Below are 18,646 nucleotides of genomic sequence, written 5' to 3' on the forward strand. Positions count from 1 at the left end.
AAAAAAAAAAAAAAAAAAAAAAAAAAACGATTTTGTTATAGCATAAAACAATTAAGGTCTGGCAATACTAAAAACTACTGTTTTAAATTAAGAGGGTTTTTTTTAATTACTTTTTTTTGAGAGACACAGAGAAGGCATGTGTGCAAGCAGGGTGTGGGGAGAGGGAGAGAAAGAATCTAAAGCAGGCTCCACACCCAACACAGAGCCCGACCATGACATCATGATATGAGCCAAAATCAAGAGCCAGATGCTTAACTGAATGAGCTGCCCAGGTGCCCCTTAAATTAAGAGTTTAAATACAATTTTATAAAATATTCTAAAGCTATTTAAATATGCCTAAAATACATATAAGAGTGATTTTTAAAACTGTGTTCCTCAGTTTTAGGGTCCTAAAAATAGTTTCAATAAAACCTATTTTATAATTATTTACACACAGATACACAGAGGGTTTATCAGGTAGGATTTCACCAAGGAAAATATTTGTGGTTGGGCAGGAGGGAGGTAGGGAGAGACCTGTACTACAGTCCTTTTGTTTTGGGGGTTCTGACAGTGGAATACATTAGAAAATAGAATGTTACAACTCCGTGTCACAAAAATTTGTAGCCATGGAAAACTACCGTAATGCTTAACTATTGGCAACACTATCTACAAACTATAAGGAATCTAAGCCACGATTACCAGCTATGAATGCTGGTCCCTTCATTCCAGTTCTAAATTTCTATGATTATGAGGGGCTATGATGTTCCAACAAAGTACGGAGAGCAATTTCAAATGTAGCAACATAGTCACAAGTGTCTTTTGATCCTCAACTAATCAGAGAACTCAATGGTCTAGAAGTTTCAGAAACCTGGCCAAATGACAAAAAAATACTTAAGCTACCAGGCATATTAAGTCCATAAAGTAACAATATGCACCTTCCCCTCCCTCTTCTCCTCTCTTGCCCCTTAAGTGTTAACACTAATAAAACATGTTAATAAAATAATGAAATGTCCATCATACCCAATGGAAGGTTATATAATACAAATCCTCATTTTCAGTCAAAGTTCAATCCTACAGCATAGCCTAACTCTTAACACAAGTGTCAAAACTGCAACTGTCATAATCCTTTCCTTAAAAATTATTTGTGGCAATGGGAAGCCTAGGTGGCTCAATGGGTTGGGTGTCCAACTCTTGATTTCCACTCAGGTCATGACCTCATGGTTCATGGGTTTGAGCCTCGCATCGGGCTCTGTGCTAACAACTCAGAGCCTGGAGCCTGCTTTGGGTTCTGTGTCTCCCCCTCTCTCTGACCCTTCCCTGCTTGTGCTCTCTCAAAAATACATTAAGAAGGGTGCCTGGGTGGCTGTCAGTTAAGCATCCCACTTCAGCTCAGGTCATCATCTCAGTTTGTGAGTTCAACCCCACATCAGGCTCTGTTCTGACAGCTCAGAGCCTGGAGCCAGCTTCACATTCTGTCTCCCCGTCTCTCGGCCCCTCCCATGCTCATGCTCTGTCTCTGAATAATAAATAAACATTAAAAAATTTTTTTAATAAACTTTTAAATATATATTTAAATTATCCATACTTAAAGTGCAAAACTGATCAGCAAAGAGCAAAGTACTTGAATCACGTTTTAGGGAAGAACTAAAATATCTCATTTTAATGTATTCATTTAATCAATCTATGCCTTTTGTTCACTATTACATTGTATGATTAAGATATGTTGCATTCCTCAGGAATAATTTTAAATACCATACCTCTTTCACTGAAGTTGTTGATGGGCTAAAATTCTTGGCAGTTGATTTAAAAGCATTGAAGTTGCCAACACCATATGTAGACTCATGAGGGAAAGAAGTCCCAACTTTATTTTCTTTAGTTTGGCTTTTCCATTGAGTAGGCTAGAGGAAAACATCAAACATTAATGTCTATCAAAAACAGATTATTCAGAGGAGAAAAACAAAGTGAACACAATACAGATGACTGTGTGTGACTCATAAAAATAATTATTGTATTACATCTTAATCATTCCTACATATTTCTCTTCTTTTTCTACAACTAAAATCAAAGCCTGGTATTTAGACAAAAAACATCTGACTACATTACTATTTTTACAAGGTCTTACAAACCTAAAGTCAGGTTTGTTTTGCCTAATATCAAGAAAACACAAGTACGAGTTCCAAAAACCTAAAACTGAACAGCAAGGAAACAGCACTATGTACTATTTAGCAAAACAAAATTTTATAGATTTACTACCAATAATATAAGAAAACACATACATGAGCAAACACACACATCATTTAAAAGATAATTAAAAGTAATGATACACAATGGGTGAACTCTTTCCACTTTAAAGTCAGTATCCCACCAACAACCCCTCCCACTATGGTATAAAATTTTTTAACATTCTATTCTCAAAGTAACCCAATTGGTACCAACTTAAAACTTGCATTTTAAACAATTTAGAACTTACTTTTGTAGGTGGAGCAGCAGGTTTAGGGACTAAGCCTTTATAAACACTTGGACCAGTCCCATTCTTAACTGGTTGTGACTGAAGATTTCCTACCACTGGGAATCCAGATAGCTGTAAGTCTTTTGTATTACCTTTCTTAATGACCAGCATCCTTGGAGCTCTAGATTTAGGATTCGGAGGATATTCTGCATAAATAAAGCACGAGCAAGAGTTACATACAGTTTAAATTTTAGCATAAAATTAAACCACACACACACACACACACACACACACACACACACAAACACCATAATCCAATCCTTGATTATATTTAAAAATAAGTGCTGCTTCCTGGGCAAAATAATTAAGTTAAATAAGTATAAGCTATATTCCTGCTTCATAAATAAAGCTAAAACATAAACAGAATATAGCAAGGATTGCACAATGTCAAGTAATACAAATGAATTCAGCTGAACACTGGCCTAAAACGTTAATTAAATTTTTTAATTGCAAATTTCATTCCAGTCTCCTAAGGCTCAGAATATAAAGTACATTATATTTTCCTCTTCTCCAGTTTCAAAAAATAGTTTTTCTAACTCCTTCTCATTCTTATCTCACTTACAAAGTTACTATCAATAAACAAAGAACTATAGTCCCTCAATTTCTAAATTGCTACTCAAGTTGTGACTAATAAAAAACAGAATTCTATTTTCACAATACCAAGTCATTCAAATATTTACTGGCCATCTAACTATAATGAAGGCATTATGTAAGTTATAGGGTAACAAACTCAATTCTTCTGAAGATAGTACTAGGAATAATTGCTAACAGAGCTGTTTTCTCAAGAGAAATTCAATTGCTAAAATATGAAAACCTGCCCATAGAGTTTAATTTTAATCCTAGAATTTAGTTAGTGTAGGTATTACACCTGAGCATGTTCACAATTATTGTGGTGAAGTATGTCTTTCTTCCTTTACAAAAATTCTCTAAGTGTCAGTTTCATAGTTGAAGAGTTTAGAATAAAAGAATTAAGGGGAGAAAGCTTAGGAAATTTAAATCAAGATTAGCACTGTGTATTAAATAAGTTCCTGTGACATGCTGAGTTGCCTAAATGTTTGTGATGATGCCCCACCTCAAACAAACCAAACCAAAATTACTACTGGATCATCTCAAAAACTAAACAAGGACTTATGGGGCATGAAGAGACTCTCAAACTTCATCTGAGGCTTCAAAATCTTCAAAATATAGAGCTGGTATGCTACTTCATTTTACTGCTGATGTATAAAAGAACAAGAACCTAGAGCAAACTGAGCAAATCCTCTTAAAAGTTAAACACATGGCTAATCTACTAAGGCAAATATTCCAACTTCTTGGATGCCTTACAAGGCCCAAGGAATAAAGGCTAAGAAAGAAATCTTTGGTCACACAAAAACAGAAATTAAATCAGCAATATACAGCTTTTCTAAAGAACTTACACAATTAAGTCAACAAAACAAAAATTAAGTATAAAGATGTTTCAGGGTGCCCGGGTGTCTCCGTTGATTAAGTGTCTGACTCTTGATTTTGGCTCACGTTATGATCTCACAGTTCATGGGATCGAGCCCCCGATAGAGGCACTGTGCTAACAGCATGGAGCCTGCTTAGGATTCTCTCTCCCTGTCTTTCTGCCCCTCCCCTACTCAGACGCATGCGTGCTCTCTCTGTCAAAATAAGTGAAGAAGAAAAAAGGAGAAGAGGAAGAAGAGGAAGAAGAAGAAGAAGGGAAAGAAAGATCTCACAGATGAAAAAAGAACCCTAGAAATAGCACTAAACCATTTAAGCTTTGCAATTATTCTGGTAAACAGATGATGGTGAGAATAAAACTGGGGAAAAAAAAGATTGCTAAAAGGAATCTCAAGAATCAGTAATGACTGATACTGCGAAATGCGAAAGGCAGTAAGAGTTTGCAAGGTCTCGGACAGTCAAGTGCTGAAACAGAGGACATTTCTATCAGTACACCACAATTAAAGAAGTTCAAACATGGCTGATAAGCACACTTCCAGTTCAAAATGGCCCATTAAGCACACAAGTTTACCTTCTTTACCTTAAAGTAGGTCCTATGTTAAAATTACTATAATGGAGGAAAACAAATACAACAGGAAAAGAGTCACCATCATCAGCAAGGGGTGATGTCAACCCACATTTATGAAGAAGTAAAGAAAAAAACTTTTGAGTGTGCACAAAGGAACCTAACAGCTGAGGATGGGACTGATCCACCCCTGAATCTTGGATTACAGACCTGTACTTGAAAAAGCTACACATGGCAGAGGGCAGAAGCGAAACTTTTCAAAGATCAATCGCTATGAAAAGAAAGTTACTAAAGGATATCCTAAACAATGTACTATAGGCAGGCGAAAAATGATCCCACATGGAAAGCTGAAGGTTCAAGAAAAAAAATAAAGAAAACTTTTGTGTATAAGCAATCATTAATCAAATTAGAAGGCAGAAGAGAAACAACAGACAAGCAAACAGGTATGTTATCTTTAAACCTCAACATACTTCCTAACTACTAAGTTCACTTTCCTAAAACTGGATTCCTGGACATCTAGAGCAAAAAATAATGTGGCTTTTTCCTCAAAGAAGCCTTCAGGGCAAAGACAGAATATTCTATAAAGAAGGAAGGTGAAGGGACATGTGGCTGGCTCAGTCGGTAGAGGATGCAACTCTATCTCAAGGTCTTGAGGTAAAGCCCCACGTTAGGTGTGAAACCTATTTAAAAAAAAAAAGAAATGTGAAGCCTAAGAAATAAATCATAGAAGACTAAGTAGCAAAGTAAGTACAGTACAGAGGTTAAGAACATGGGCATTTATACCAGATTTATAGAATCTTGCTCCAACTCTATTAATTCTCTCATCTATAAAATGAAAAATAGCTCCTGTCAGAGAATTACTGTAAAATATTTTAAAATACTAGAAAAAAAATCTAGAAAAGTCAGACTATCTCCATTATAGTATGCTTCCAATTATATTTCAATATTGTATTAAACTTTAAGTTGATTTACAAAATTACAGAAGATGAGAAAAATTCTAACAGAAATAAACACAGACTAACCTATATCCTATGTAACTGTGCTGAATATACTACATAAACCTGCCCATTTAATAACAAGAGCTCTTAATAGCAACCATTACAATAAAAGTAATGAAAAGGATGATGGCAGCACTAACTGTCCAGACTTTGAGTCATTTATATTGCAGTTGACCCTTGAATAACAAGATCTGAAATGCACCAGTCCACTTACATGCAAGTACTTTTCCAATAAATACATAAAAGTATTATAAGTATATTTTTCTTATGATTTTCTTAATAAGGTTTTCTTCTCGTAGCTTACTCTGTCACAATACACATGTAATACACAATATATGTTTTAATCAATTATGTTATCGGTAAGGCTTTCAATCAACAGTACACTATCAGTAGTACTTAAGTCTGGGGGGCGGGGGGATCAAAAGTTATACAGGGATTTTCGACCAAAGGGGTGGGGTAACAGGCATTAAGGCCCCCGACTCCTGCACTGTTCAAGAGTCAAATGTACTTATAAACATGTTCATCTGTTCAGATTCTCCCTACAAATTCTGACATTAATCTTTCAAGTGCTGAAGCAGTTAGATTCAAACAGTATCCAATGTCTCCTTCTATTCTTTCTCCATTTACTTTGTCAACTGGTTAACAATATGCAAACACTTGTATTAAAAAAAAAACTAGAAAGTAAGTGATCTCAGTGACTTCCCTCTGTAAATTACACGTCCATATTATTTCCAACTCAGATAAGCAGGCACTGTCATTGAAATTTAAGTTAAAAAGACCTGAAGGCAAAGGAGTTTTAGATTTTCATATACCTGTTTTCTGCTACCCTCACAAACTATTATCTGACAATAACTGACTTTAAATATCCCTTTATTTCCTTGTTATTTATACTCTCCCAATATCTATGGATACAAGAGATTTTTTTTTTCTTAAATACAAAGTCAATGGTGGGAGGAGGACTGGCTCAATTCTTTCTAGAAAAAAACAATTAAAATACTGCCACCTATAATACAAACTAATTTGGCAACATGTGTAGTTAAGAGCAAACATTTCAATTCTTCATCCTCTTGTCTTTCACTACATTCCCTCCAAGTGTCTTCTATACGTTTTCTGATTCAATCACTTATTACTTTATTCTTTGATCTCTACCCTAAAAATTCCTCTTTTTTTTGCCTTTTAATGAATCTACAAGAATATCCATCACTTGACTAGATTTGAACATAACTTAGCTAACGTTCAGGTTCATTAAACAACTCTAACATGATCAAGTGTTTTACATAGATTGATTTACACAATAATTTTAATATTTTATGCAATTTAATATTTATACTGCTTTTCTCATTAAAATTGTGATCACCCTCATCTCTGAGATGAGAAAATTCACTCAGATTAAGTAATCTACCCAAAAGTCTAACCATCAGGTAAAACACCTAATGTTAGGGGCCCTGATCTATCTCATTCCATAACAAATGTCCTTAACTACTATATTATATACTAGTGGGGAAAATGGGAATTCAAGTATTTACTGCTATGCCAAATACTTCAAATTGTTACCATCCCCAACTAAAAATAAGCATACTAGGCCTGTAACTAAATGGTCAGAAAAAAAGTCTGCGTACTACCAAGTGAGATCAAAATCCACCCTTTTCTGATGCCAAGTTACTGACTTGGTTTCATGATCTTGACAAAAGAGTTAACTTTAATGGGTGAACAAAAGCATACGGCCAAATGAAGGGTGAATCACATGTGAATTAAGTTTTCACACTAATTTGAAGAAGAAACTTAGTCACATAAAATACAGTAATACACAAATATCAAACCCAAACCTCAGCAATAAAAACAAATTCCTATTGTGAACACTAATTTTAACGCAGAAAACTAAATGTTTCCGATTTAAAGAAACTGACGTGGTTTGAATCTTTTTGGTTTTCAATTTTTTAACGTACAAATCTGTTTTGTTTCACAATAGAAGTTTGAAACAAATGAGTTTCATTAACTTATAATGTAAGCCAACAATAGGGGTATGGTGTTTTTTCTTTAATAAGGCCCCCTACATCACTCATACTTCTAAAAGAACTTACACGATGAACAAATAATACTTCTAACTCCGACCAAGTAAAATGGACTTCTGTCAAGTTGTCTAATCAAACTCTATTAATTTTCCCTTATCAACCTTTAACGTATGTTGCATTACCTTTTTCTTCTTGTTCTAAGTTTAAAAACTATTTTCGTAAGACATTCAAGGAAAGTGGAGTCATTTCCACATATAAACTACCAACAGATACTTTTACAAAGAAATTCGGTAAGGATTATCCTTTCTCCTAATTCTACTTACAGAGTTCCTTTAAAAAACAAAATTCACTGGCTTTCATCATAATCGAATTCACTTAATGTAAACATGCATGTCACTCAATGTGTATGCTTTCGGCTACTATAATTGGAATTCTCTAGAAAATAACCCATCTTTAAGAAATAGTCACCAATTTGCTTTTAGAAAGCCAAACAAATAAAATTCTTAAAAATGAATATTGATGCTCTTAAGTAGTATATCAAATATAAGCAAAAAACAGGAAAGCTCATCAAGTTATCAAGGAATAGACACAAAAATAAATGCTAAGTTTAAACAACATGATGCTTAAATTACTATGAGTGAAATTTTTCATTATTTAGTATCTTTAGAATTAATGTCAGACTCTGCCAATAATACATTGCTGACATAATTCATCAACACAAAAATAGCCAGTAGTACTTCTGAAAACACACAAATCAACAATTACTAATTATGTATCAAATTGTATACAAACATATACACATCATTTTTTCTCTTTCTCACCTCCCAAATATATCAGTCACACAACTGAGTATTTTTAAATGGTCACAGGCACACTCAAGTACCTTTTAGTTTTCAAGTATTAAAGATATAGATTAATTTAGTAAGCATTAACCTTGGACACCCAACAACAGTGCTCCTGATTAAGATCAAAACAATAAAAAAGTCACAGATATAAGCTGCAGGAAGGTGTTTTTTAAAAAGCTAAATAAGTTCTAGGTAGAATTACACTTATGTAATTATATTTTAAACAGTTTAGTTACTTTCCCTCAAGGTATTTTTTTTAATTGGGATATTTTGTTTAGATTCTTGCAATTTCTGATCTACAAAAGGACAGTTTCAGGGACAAACTGGTTTGTTTAATACATATTACATTTCGGTTATTAAATTTTTACTTACCTGGAAGGAAGTAGCACTAGAAAAGTTCTATTGAAGTCTTTCCTAAAATTCTCTCATGTCTTCCTCAGGAACATTGCTATTTTAAATGTTGCAATGGGGAAAACGATATTTGGGAACCCAGGGGGGAAAGTGAGAAAGGAATAGTGAAGTGTAATACAATGAAAACTTCATTGTATTCCTATGGGAAGTACTGGGAATTTAACAGTTAATCAAGCCACAATTAACCATTTTCTTTTTTCTAATGCAAACACACTTCTTAGTTTACCTAAGGCACAGAACATCTTCCTTTTAAACATCTTTTCAACTAGTGCTCAAAATCCTTAGACCAACCCTGAAACAGTAGAACCAAAATCTTTATATTAATACATTTTATTCTCAATATTTTCAAAGATGTACTTGCCTTTAAATCATTTCTAAAATTATTAAATTAACCAAGGATCAGTACCAATAGTATCTATAGGTAGTTTTATATGACAAAAGCTCACTGACATTAATTTTTTATTTACTTTCATTCTAGTCAAATCCAAATTATTCCTAATTTCTTAAGAGACTCTATTTAACACCTTCCAGGTGGTTCTATATTCTTATGCAATCAGCTGTTCCCAGAAAAACTGAATAATAAGGAAACATACCTAAGAGAGGAGCTTGGGAGATTTTTTTGGTTGGGTATGTGTGTGTCTGGGCGTGTAGGCCTGGGGAGAGTGGTAGAAATACTAATTTGCAATACAGAAAAAACAATGCCATTCACATGGTTCTAACAAAAGTGTCTGACCACCCCCACCCCCACCCTCAAAAAGCCCTTAAATAAATCGGGAGATCAAAAGAAAACAAAGTAATGCCCCAGAGTTATCACCCATAAATACATTAAAGAACAGCATAGGAAGTGGCAAAGTTTAAAATAATGCCTTTATCATTAGCACTAGTATGCTGTCACAAGCCACAATCCTTTTATTTTGGTAAGTTGATAATTTTCAATAGGAAAATACAAATGAAAATGTGTATAAGTTCCAAAGTGGATTCGTTGCCTTTGAATTTGGCATCAAATAATTAAATTTATTTTTCAGATATCAAATCTTCATATTTAAAATTTTTTCCATTATTTTAAACTTCACTTGAATCTTTAAAAAGCTGTCTGATTTGTACTCTATGAGTGCGCTTTAATCTTCTGTAAGATGCTATCAAATTAAACTCAGCAGTTTTAAAGAAAAGGGGTTATTACCAAAAAAAAAAAAAAAGTCATTAAGCTCTGACAATCAAAAAGGCAAATAATTCCAAACAGATTAGTTCCATAGGCAAATTTATACAAGTATTTAATACTCTCTACGTATAACCATTTTCATAAGTAAAAAGATTAATTTTATGTCACACTATGATTAGAAGTACTTATCTTTTCAGTTTTAAGTTTTGAACTGTGAAAAACTAAAAATTAATTTAAACTAAGTTTTTTGTTTCCTTAAGATTATCAGGCTGCATTTGAAACAACACTGATTCATTACATTAACTTACAACCATTAAAAAAACTCGTAAGTATACTTAATGGTACTAATCTGTGCAAGTCAAGTATTTCAAATCAAACTCCTTCTATCCCCAGTATCTTTTTAAAAGGTAAGTGCTACCGTTTTGTGTAGCTGAGCACTCAAAAACATATTTATAAGAGTAAGTTTAATTCTAGACTACTCTTTATTTTTAAAAACACAAAAAAGTGAAACATACAAATAACATTTTATACCCCTCAAAGTTAAATTAAAAATTACTTACCCCATACACCTGCAGCTAATGATTTATTCTGATTTGGTTCTCTTTCATATTCAGGATTTAAAGATGGCTGAAAAAATTGGAATGAAAATAAATGTTCACGCTGCTCACATTTTTTAAAAATAAACCTTTTAAAAGTAATCTCAAAACCATACTGATAAAAACCCTGATATGATACGATGAACTCTTAACTATTAAAGACCATTCAGGAACCTCACTAACTTATTCTGCTAACCATCAAAATGGTTACTATCTATACTCACTTCTACTAAAGAGAAAACAAGGAAATAGTCTTTAAATATTCTTATCCCCAACTACTTGAGAATTCGTGGATTTAAAAAAAAAAAAAAAAAAAAAGAGCAAACAAGACAATGTGGTTTTTTCATCAACTGGAAAAAAATCACCCTTTCTTAGCCTAAGGTCAAAAGCAAGGAAGAGAAAAATCAGACTACTCCCAACAGGTGTTAGGTTTTCGTTGCTGGATGCATTCGTTGTAACACACTCATTCTCAAAACAAAGTACAAATTTTTATTTCAACAAGTGATTCACAGGATATTAAAAAGAAAAGTGATTTCAGCATTGAATGTGTACTCAAAACCAATTTTAGAATCCTAAATTTCCAGGTATTTTCTGTGTTACCTAGCAACAATGCCTGCCTTAAAGAAGTTATTTAACACATGTTGAATAAAATGAATCTTGATATATTTTACTTACCAACAAAAGTAAACTATTTAGACTCTAATGACATTATTGTAAATGAAGTCCCAAAAGAGTATACATGCATACCAGTATGATTCCTTGATACAAACTTAACAGGACTGAGAAGACTTTCGTGGAAGTAATAGGTGCTTTCTAAACAATACAGTATTAGAAATTACATTATAGGTCTATCTATCTTCAGGGCTAGGATCATGACCTCGGAAGCGATCAGCAACAGCGACAACAAGGCTGTTTTAACAAAGTAACAAAAACACTATCTTTGCTAGTCACAGCTACCCAGTTCAAGCCAAGCCATCATTTTCTTCTGAACTAATACCACTATTTCCTAACTAGTCTCCCTGCTCTCACTCACTGTTCTTCATTCAAGATTGAACAACTAAAATACTCTTCTAAAAAATTAAAATCAGATCAAATGATCCAAAGTTTTCCTTTGATCCAAAGGAGCTTCGTCCTACTGCACCTATAATTAAACTGAAAGTCTTTGCCTTTACCTGCCCAGGTCCTACTCAATCAAAACCTTCTGCTACCTCTCTAATCTGGTTGAATAGTCACTTTACCCATACTGACCTTTTCCCCCTCAAACATTACAAGCTTGCTCCCCACCTTAGGCCCTCTTCCCAGGGTTAATAAAGCTGACTCCTTACCAACCAGGCCCTAGATTAAATGTCACTTCCCTAGAGAAACGTCTCCTGATCTCCAAAAAGTAGCCGTCCTGTCACTTTTTACCTAAATTTTCTACAAAATACTAATTACTTTCTTTTTATGTTGTGAATACATCTAATAGAACAGAAACTCAGTGAGAGTAGGACCTTGCTATCTTGTTTCACCTTTCAAAACGGCTAGACTCAGAGCCAGTCAAATATATACTGAAGAACGAACATAGACAAATAATAAATTACCAGAGATGAACCACAAGAAAAAATGCCAATATCAGTAAGATTTTACACGAGACCAATTTTTCATGCAACTAGAGAAGCAATGTGTTTAGACAGTCACATAGTGTGATTTAAAAATAAAGAAGAATTAAGAAAATTCTGAATTTTTGTAGGGCACCTGAGTGGCTCAGTCGGTTAAGCATCTGACTTCAACTCAGGTCATGACCTCACAGTTAGTGAACTCGAGTCCTGCAGCAGGTGAGCACGAGCCCCAATTCAGATGAGCCCCACTTCTCTCTCCCTCTGCCCCTTGTCGGATTCTCTATCTCCCCCCTGCCCCGCATCATTCACTTGCACGTGTTCTCTCAAAAAAAGGAGGGGAAGGGAGGGGAGGAAAGGGAGACAGACATACAGAAAGAAAGAAAAAATTGTTTGTAACTAGTTCATAATTTGTTTTTAAGAGTGGAGTTAACTTTTCTAATTGTATCTGACCTAAGCCAACAAGTGGTTTACCTTCCCTAACCACTGAGAAACTTTTGAATAAAGTAGCTGAAAGACAAGGAGAACTATCCTGGAAGTAACTTAAGAGTAATATACGAATGGGGGCACCTGGGTGGCTCAGTCAGTTAAGCGTCTGACTTCACCTTGGGTCTGATCTCACCATTAGTTGAGTTCAAGCCCTGCATCAGGCTGTGTGATGACAGCTCAGAGCCTGGAGCCCACTTCAGCTTCTATGTCTCCCTCTCTCTCTGCACCACCTCCCACTCACATTCTGTGTGCGTGCGTGCGTGTGTGTCTCAAAAATAAACGTTAAAATAATTTTATTAAAAAAAGGTAATAAATGAAAAATAAAACATTACTTAAAAGAGACAGTCTAAATAAAATGTACTAGTAAAATATTCTTTCCAAAAGCTTAAAAGCTTTTCAGAGATGTTATGATGCACTTACAAAAAAGCTAGCAAGCTCAGCCATTGTTTCTAAGGGAAACTGTTCAAATTTAAGAAATAAAATGACACAGATTTATCAAAAGTTTTTAAATGATTATATGGTTAAGACACAGGAGTAAGTAGGAGGAGGGAGAGGAATTGAGGAAAGAGAATTATATAAACAAAGAGCCTCACAAAATGTTGAAGATTAAACATAACTGAACCTACCAACTGTGATTTCTATAGATATGAACCATAGTGATAAAATCTCCTAAGAAAGCCTTGATGTTAAAATGGCGCTTGCAGAAACCTCATTTGTATGAAAGTTACAAGAAACTTACAAAATCCTCAGCCTCAAACTGTTTGCGTTCTCTCTTGTCTTCTTTCCTCCCTGCTTCATTGTCAGGTATGCTGTTTTCATGTAGTCCTTGGCTTTTCCCAGAATGGAAAATACTGCTACGAGAACGAGAACTTCCACCATGGTATCCCCCTCGATGATTTATGTTTTCAGTACCATTTCTTCCATGCATCCGCCATCCATTTTTTTCTTTCCTTCCAAAGTTACCTTATTTAAGAATGGTAAAGTAACATAAATTCAAAGATGGCTCTGGTTAACTACTGAATCACAAAGCATTCTTAAAACAACATGAAGAAAATCATCCTACACTCTCACTTCTTAGCAAATTTTACCTCCATTAGGACGTCCAATACCAGAATCAAAGCCATCTGAAGAGTTGTGTCGTCGACGATTCACATCGTAACGATTTTCTGTCCATGAAAAATTTTCAGAATGCTTCTCAAAATTCAGTGACGACTGAAACAAATCATAAACACATACATGAACATACACATAAAACCTAAATATAACTTTAAAAACTAGTAATAATCCGGCCTACATTATTTCCAAGAATTCTAAATGGTTAAGAACATTCTGTATTTACTGTCCATGTATTTGGTTAACTGGTAACTTATTAGAAGCTAATTTGAAAGAGCTTAACAACCACATCTACTTACCCAAAAACTTTAAAAGTAAAATACCACTGTAAGGGAAACAAGGCAAAACGTAGTACACTTCTCTTAAGTAACAGAATTTGACATTCTGTATCATACATTACTTAATTTAAATATAAATGGCTCAAGATTTTCTTGAGCAACAGAAAGTTATGGCAAATGAAGCTTAAATTCTATTTTAAGTTCTCCAGACTGATTTCCAAACTCCTCTTCCCCACAACAAGTGTTTTTTGAAAATTATCTAAAGAACATATAGAGGCACCTGGCTGGCTCAGTCAGTGGATCATGTGACTATGGACCTCGGGGTTGTGAGTTCAAGCCCCACATTGGGTGTAAAGATTACTTATAACTAAAATCTCAAAAAATAATAATTATTTATAAAAACTATTTTTAAAAATTAGGGATTTACAAAGAACATAAAAAGCCACAAGTGTTTTTAAAGGTTGCTCTTCTTCCCCAGTATTAACCCATGAATCTGATAAAATCACAATCAAAACTTCCAACTTTTAAAATGCCCTGACTGGGGCACCTGGGTGGCGCAGTCGGTTAAGCGTCCGACTACATCCAGAGGTCACGATCTCGCGGTCCGTGAGTTTGAGCCCCGCGTCGGGCTCTGGGCTGATGGCTCAGAGCCTGGAGCCTGCTTCCGATTCTGTGTCTCCCTCTCTCTCTGACCCTCCCCTGTTCATGCTCTGTCTCTCTCTGTCCCAAAAATAAATAAACGTTGAAAAAAAAAAATTTTTTTTTAAATAAATAAATAAAAATAAAATGCCCTGACCATTTCTCTGGGTTGGACTTATGTTACAACCATCTCCAGGACAATGAGCAGAGTACATCAGTTAAAATGTAAACCACTGCACATACTGGGTCATCCCCTGGGCCTTTCCACATTGCCACTGTGGGACCTTGTGGTATCATTCCCCTATTGCCCCAGCCTTATCTTGATGCTGTTTATTGTGCCATGAAAGAGAGTCCTTGACCATCTCAGGTCTTCACCAGCATCCATGAAACAACAACAGGCTACCATGCTAGGCCTGCAAGTATGATAAAAACACAAACCCTTCACAGACCCTAACAGTTTTGGTGATGAGGATGCAACAATAACAGAGCTAAAATTCTCTAGAAAAAAATTAAAACAAGGGTCTGCAGGCCAGATTAGGGTGAGAAGACTCTCATGATCCTGGCAGCAACTGCTATCATCCAAGTGATAGATGGAAGTAAGCATCCCTCAATGTTTAACAACCAAGTGGCAAGGAGTAGAATTGAAACAAGGCACCCAAACAGTGCCTTAGTTGTTCTAATTCTCCCATGAATGGTAGAACAAAGGGATTTTTTATTATGACTGGGGCCCCAAGTGAAAGGCAATACTGCTGTGGCTGCTGAGCCAAAGCAACTCCACACTGAAATAAATGGTGTCAGCAATGAGGATAAATGGAGTTTTAGGAAGATTAAAAACTCATGAGAAGGAATTATGTTAACACTACTGACTTCTTGGAAACAAAGTAAATGCAGAGCCTAGCATGCTGGAGTGGAAGTGTTCTGTGCCTTCTGTACTCCCTGATCCCCGCCCCCCCCCCACTTCCCACTACATCAACCTTAGCAACTTTAATGAGAATGTCAAGTACACTGATATTTAAGGAAACTGACAAACTTCTATAGCTCTGCTAGACATACATGCTCAAGTCACCATCTCACTCCCATGAGGAGCAACACAATACTAAGCAAAGGGTGGCTGAAAATACTGAGGAATGTGGGGCAAAGCCAAGTCAATGTGATGTATGGGGGGAGGAAAGGCCCCATCCTGGGTGTTTGATGAAGCCAAAAGGTACACAAGAGAAGAGGCAACATCAACTCTGAGTTGAGGAATCAGAAAACAAAAAGCCTACAAGCCACCCATGCAATGCCCAAAGGAGTGGTTTTCTCCTCCACCCTGCACTTTCCCTCATTCACAGATGAAGAAATCATTTCCTGAAAGCTTAGAGTGTAACCTTAAAGCGCATGGACGAAACTTCTCCGTCAGTGTCACTATAGTGAGAAAAGATGCCACTAAAACCCAATTTGACTGATTTTGGAGTTTGGAGAAAATTCAGCAGTAGGAATGGGAAATTAAAGTGATCTTGCAGGTGGGGCCTTTAGGCCAATTCAATTTACCATTGTTTGTTGTGTTTTTACTTGGTACTAATGTTACATGCTTCTAATGAAAATGCTCAAGATTCTTCCATTCAGGGATATGACAGGATGACAGGTTTCTGTCCCCCTTCCAGGTCGTCTAGCAGAAACACCAAAGCCTCTCAAAAGAAAGAAAAAATATCAGAGACAGAATTGAAGATTTGATGGGTAATGGGATATTCAGAGAGGCTACTTCCCAGTACAGAAGTGCCATGTGCCTGACACATACATCCCCTTTCTAAAGGGACTATGGCTCTTGCCCTACTGCTGAGCTCTTAAAGTGAACAACTTAAACTAAGAACAAAAAAAGGGGCCCATTAGGGCTCTCAACCTAATGAAAAGTATTTGACCATGCAGCTGACCTGACTACTGGGACATTTGTTTTGCACAAAGAAGTGGCAACTACCCTTTACAGTAAACCTTATTCCTCTGCCTGCCACCTTAACAAGCTCCTGGTTCAATAAGGCTCTCAAATCATAGTTCCCTTAATTCCCCGGGGTCTGGTTCAACTAGGTTAAGAGAGGACAGTGTCCACTGGGTGGCAGCAGCCATCCAGCCTCAACAACTCTGGAAGACCAAATGGATTGTCAGTCAGCACAAAGGGCTAAAATGAAAAGCAGGACCCTGGCCTTAGATAAGCTTTAAGGACTAGACATTTTCTATTATTTTTCTGCCTCTTCGACTGTTGCCAATGTCCAGTCATCTGGCCAGTCACCTAAGAAACTAGAGACTGGCAGATTAAAGGTAATTCTTTGGAGTCACAAACTGAAACTATAGCTGATGAGACAATCTGAGTCACTCAGATGCTCACAGTAAGATGCGCTAGCATAAAGAACTAAAATCAGAATACTGCTGAAGTCTGTAGCATGCTACCTAGATCCACCACACCAGACCTGTAACAATCCACTACCATAGACTGGTCACAAAATAAACGACTTTTCCTTTCCGATGCAGAAGCCACCTCTGCATGCCAGCCTGAGACTCCTGCCAACAGCTCATCTACTTGTCGTGCTGCAAAGGAGGCCACGTTACACAAGAGGAACTGCATCAAATCATTGATCACTTCTTGGAGCTATCTATAGTGTTTCTTCACTGTTGAAATTTTTTCAGGTTACAGTGTTGTTGCTGCAATCTGACTGGCTAACTCTAACTCTGGTCACACTATCATGACCCTTGAAATAAATCCATGTCATGTTTTTGGTATTCCAAGCACTAACATTCCAGTAATAGTACCTCTTTTGTCATAAAGTTCAACCTGCAATGGGTCGATATTCAATTACTAAATGGACACTCTATACCCTCTACTATCCGCAGGCATCCAGTATTGTCAAGCAATACTAACAGTCTCAACATTCAACTCTGGACAATCTACAACTCTACATTCCTCATTTCACACACCTTAATGAGACACTTTGGTCAATGAATGCAACAAACCCATAAAGAAATCATCTTTTCTTAGCCATTTCCTAGGTAGTATTTAGGATTTTAAAAAATGAGTTAAGAGATAATACAGACCTATTTTTAAAATATCAGGATTCTGGGGGCCCCTGGGTGGCTCAGTAGTTGAGCATCTGACTCTTGCTTTTGGCTCTGGTCTTAATATCACAGGTTCATGGGATCAAGCCCTGCGTCAGGCTCTGCACTAACAGCGTGGAGCCTACTTGGAATTCTCTCTCTCAAAAATAAATAAACTTTAAAAAACAAAATACCAGGATTTGCCGATTATCCCTTGACATGTTGTTTCTTTCTCCTAAGAGAAACTGCAGGCCAATGTACCTCTCAGGGTGATGCACTGGCCAAAAAAGAAATCTAAAGAATTCAAATAATCTGGTTTGGTCACCTGGATTCTCTTTTTGGAGGGAGATGGTCCTGTATCTGAAGACAGTGACCATTTGTGTGACTATCTCTCACCCAGTCCTCAATAAGGTCCAATGTGGACTAGGGTGAGCAATATGATACATCACTGCAATTACGTAAAAATGTCCTTGGTTCCACTCACATCCAATTCTTCCAAACCAAAAAATCTGGGTACAAGTAGGGAATTTTCTTTTAAGTGAAGTCAGCTATCCAAATGAGACACATAAGGGGTGCCTGGGTGGCTCAGTCAGTTAAGTGTCTGATTTCGGCTCAGGTCACGTTCTCACGGTTCATGGTTCGACCCCCATGTCAGGCTCTGTCCTGACAGCTCAGAGCCTGGAGCCTGCTTGAGATTCTGTGTCTCCCTCTCTCTCTCTGCCCCTCCCCTGCTCACACTCTGTCTCACTCTCTCTCTCAAAAGTAAATAAACATTAAAAAACAACAACAACAAATGAGACACACCAATTTCATGGGTGTAAAAGAAAAAACGCTAGGGGCGCCTGGGTGGCTTCTGTTGGTTGAGGCGTCCGACTTCAGCTCAGGTCATGATCTCACAGCTTGTGGGTTCGGGCCCCGTGTCGTCGGGCTCTATGCTGACAGCTCAGAGCCT

The 18,646-nt window shown here is 36.3% G+C and overlaps 1 protein-coding gene across 3 annotated transcripts in view; it reads right to left on the reverse strand.

The window, feature by feature from the left end:
- The window catches only part of GPBP1 (GC-rich promoter binding protein 1), a 74,678-nt gene that overhangs the window by 15,551 nt on the left and 40,481 nt on the right, over nt 1–18,646 (reverse strand). For 2 of the 3 annotated variants that reach the window (XM_040452762.1, XM_040452753.1), the window contains exons 4-9: nt 13,690–13,813; nt 13,341–13,564; nt 10,482–10,548; nt 9,356–9,415; nt 2,450–2,634; nt 1,737–1,877 (exon numbers count right to left, since the gene is read on the reverse strand). In XM_040452762.1, the coding sequence (XP_040308696.1) occupies nt 1,737–1,877; nt 2,450–2,634; nt 9,356–9,415; nt 10,482–10,548; nt 13,341–13,564; nt 13,690–13,813 (801 nt within the window). The remainder of the gene's footprint in view (nt 1–1,736; nt 1,878–2,449; nt 2,635–9,355; nt 9,416–10,481; nt 10,549–13,340; nt 13,565–13,689; nt 13,814–18,646) is intronic. The other variant, XM_040452771.1, reaches the window with a different exon arrangement.

The sequence above is a fragment of the Herpailurus yagouaroundi genome, unplaced genomic scaffold (genome assembly GCF_014898765.1).
Source record: "Herpailurus yagouaroundi ecotype Mexico unplaced genomic scaffold, PumYag 29, whole genome shotgun sequence".
Classification (NCBI taxonomy): domain Eukaryota; kingdom Metazoa; phylum Chordata; class Mammalia; order Carnivora; family Felidae; genus Herpailurus; species Herpailurus yagouaroundi.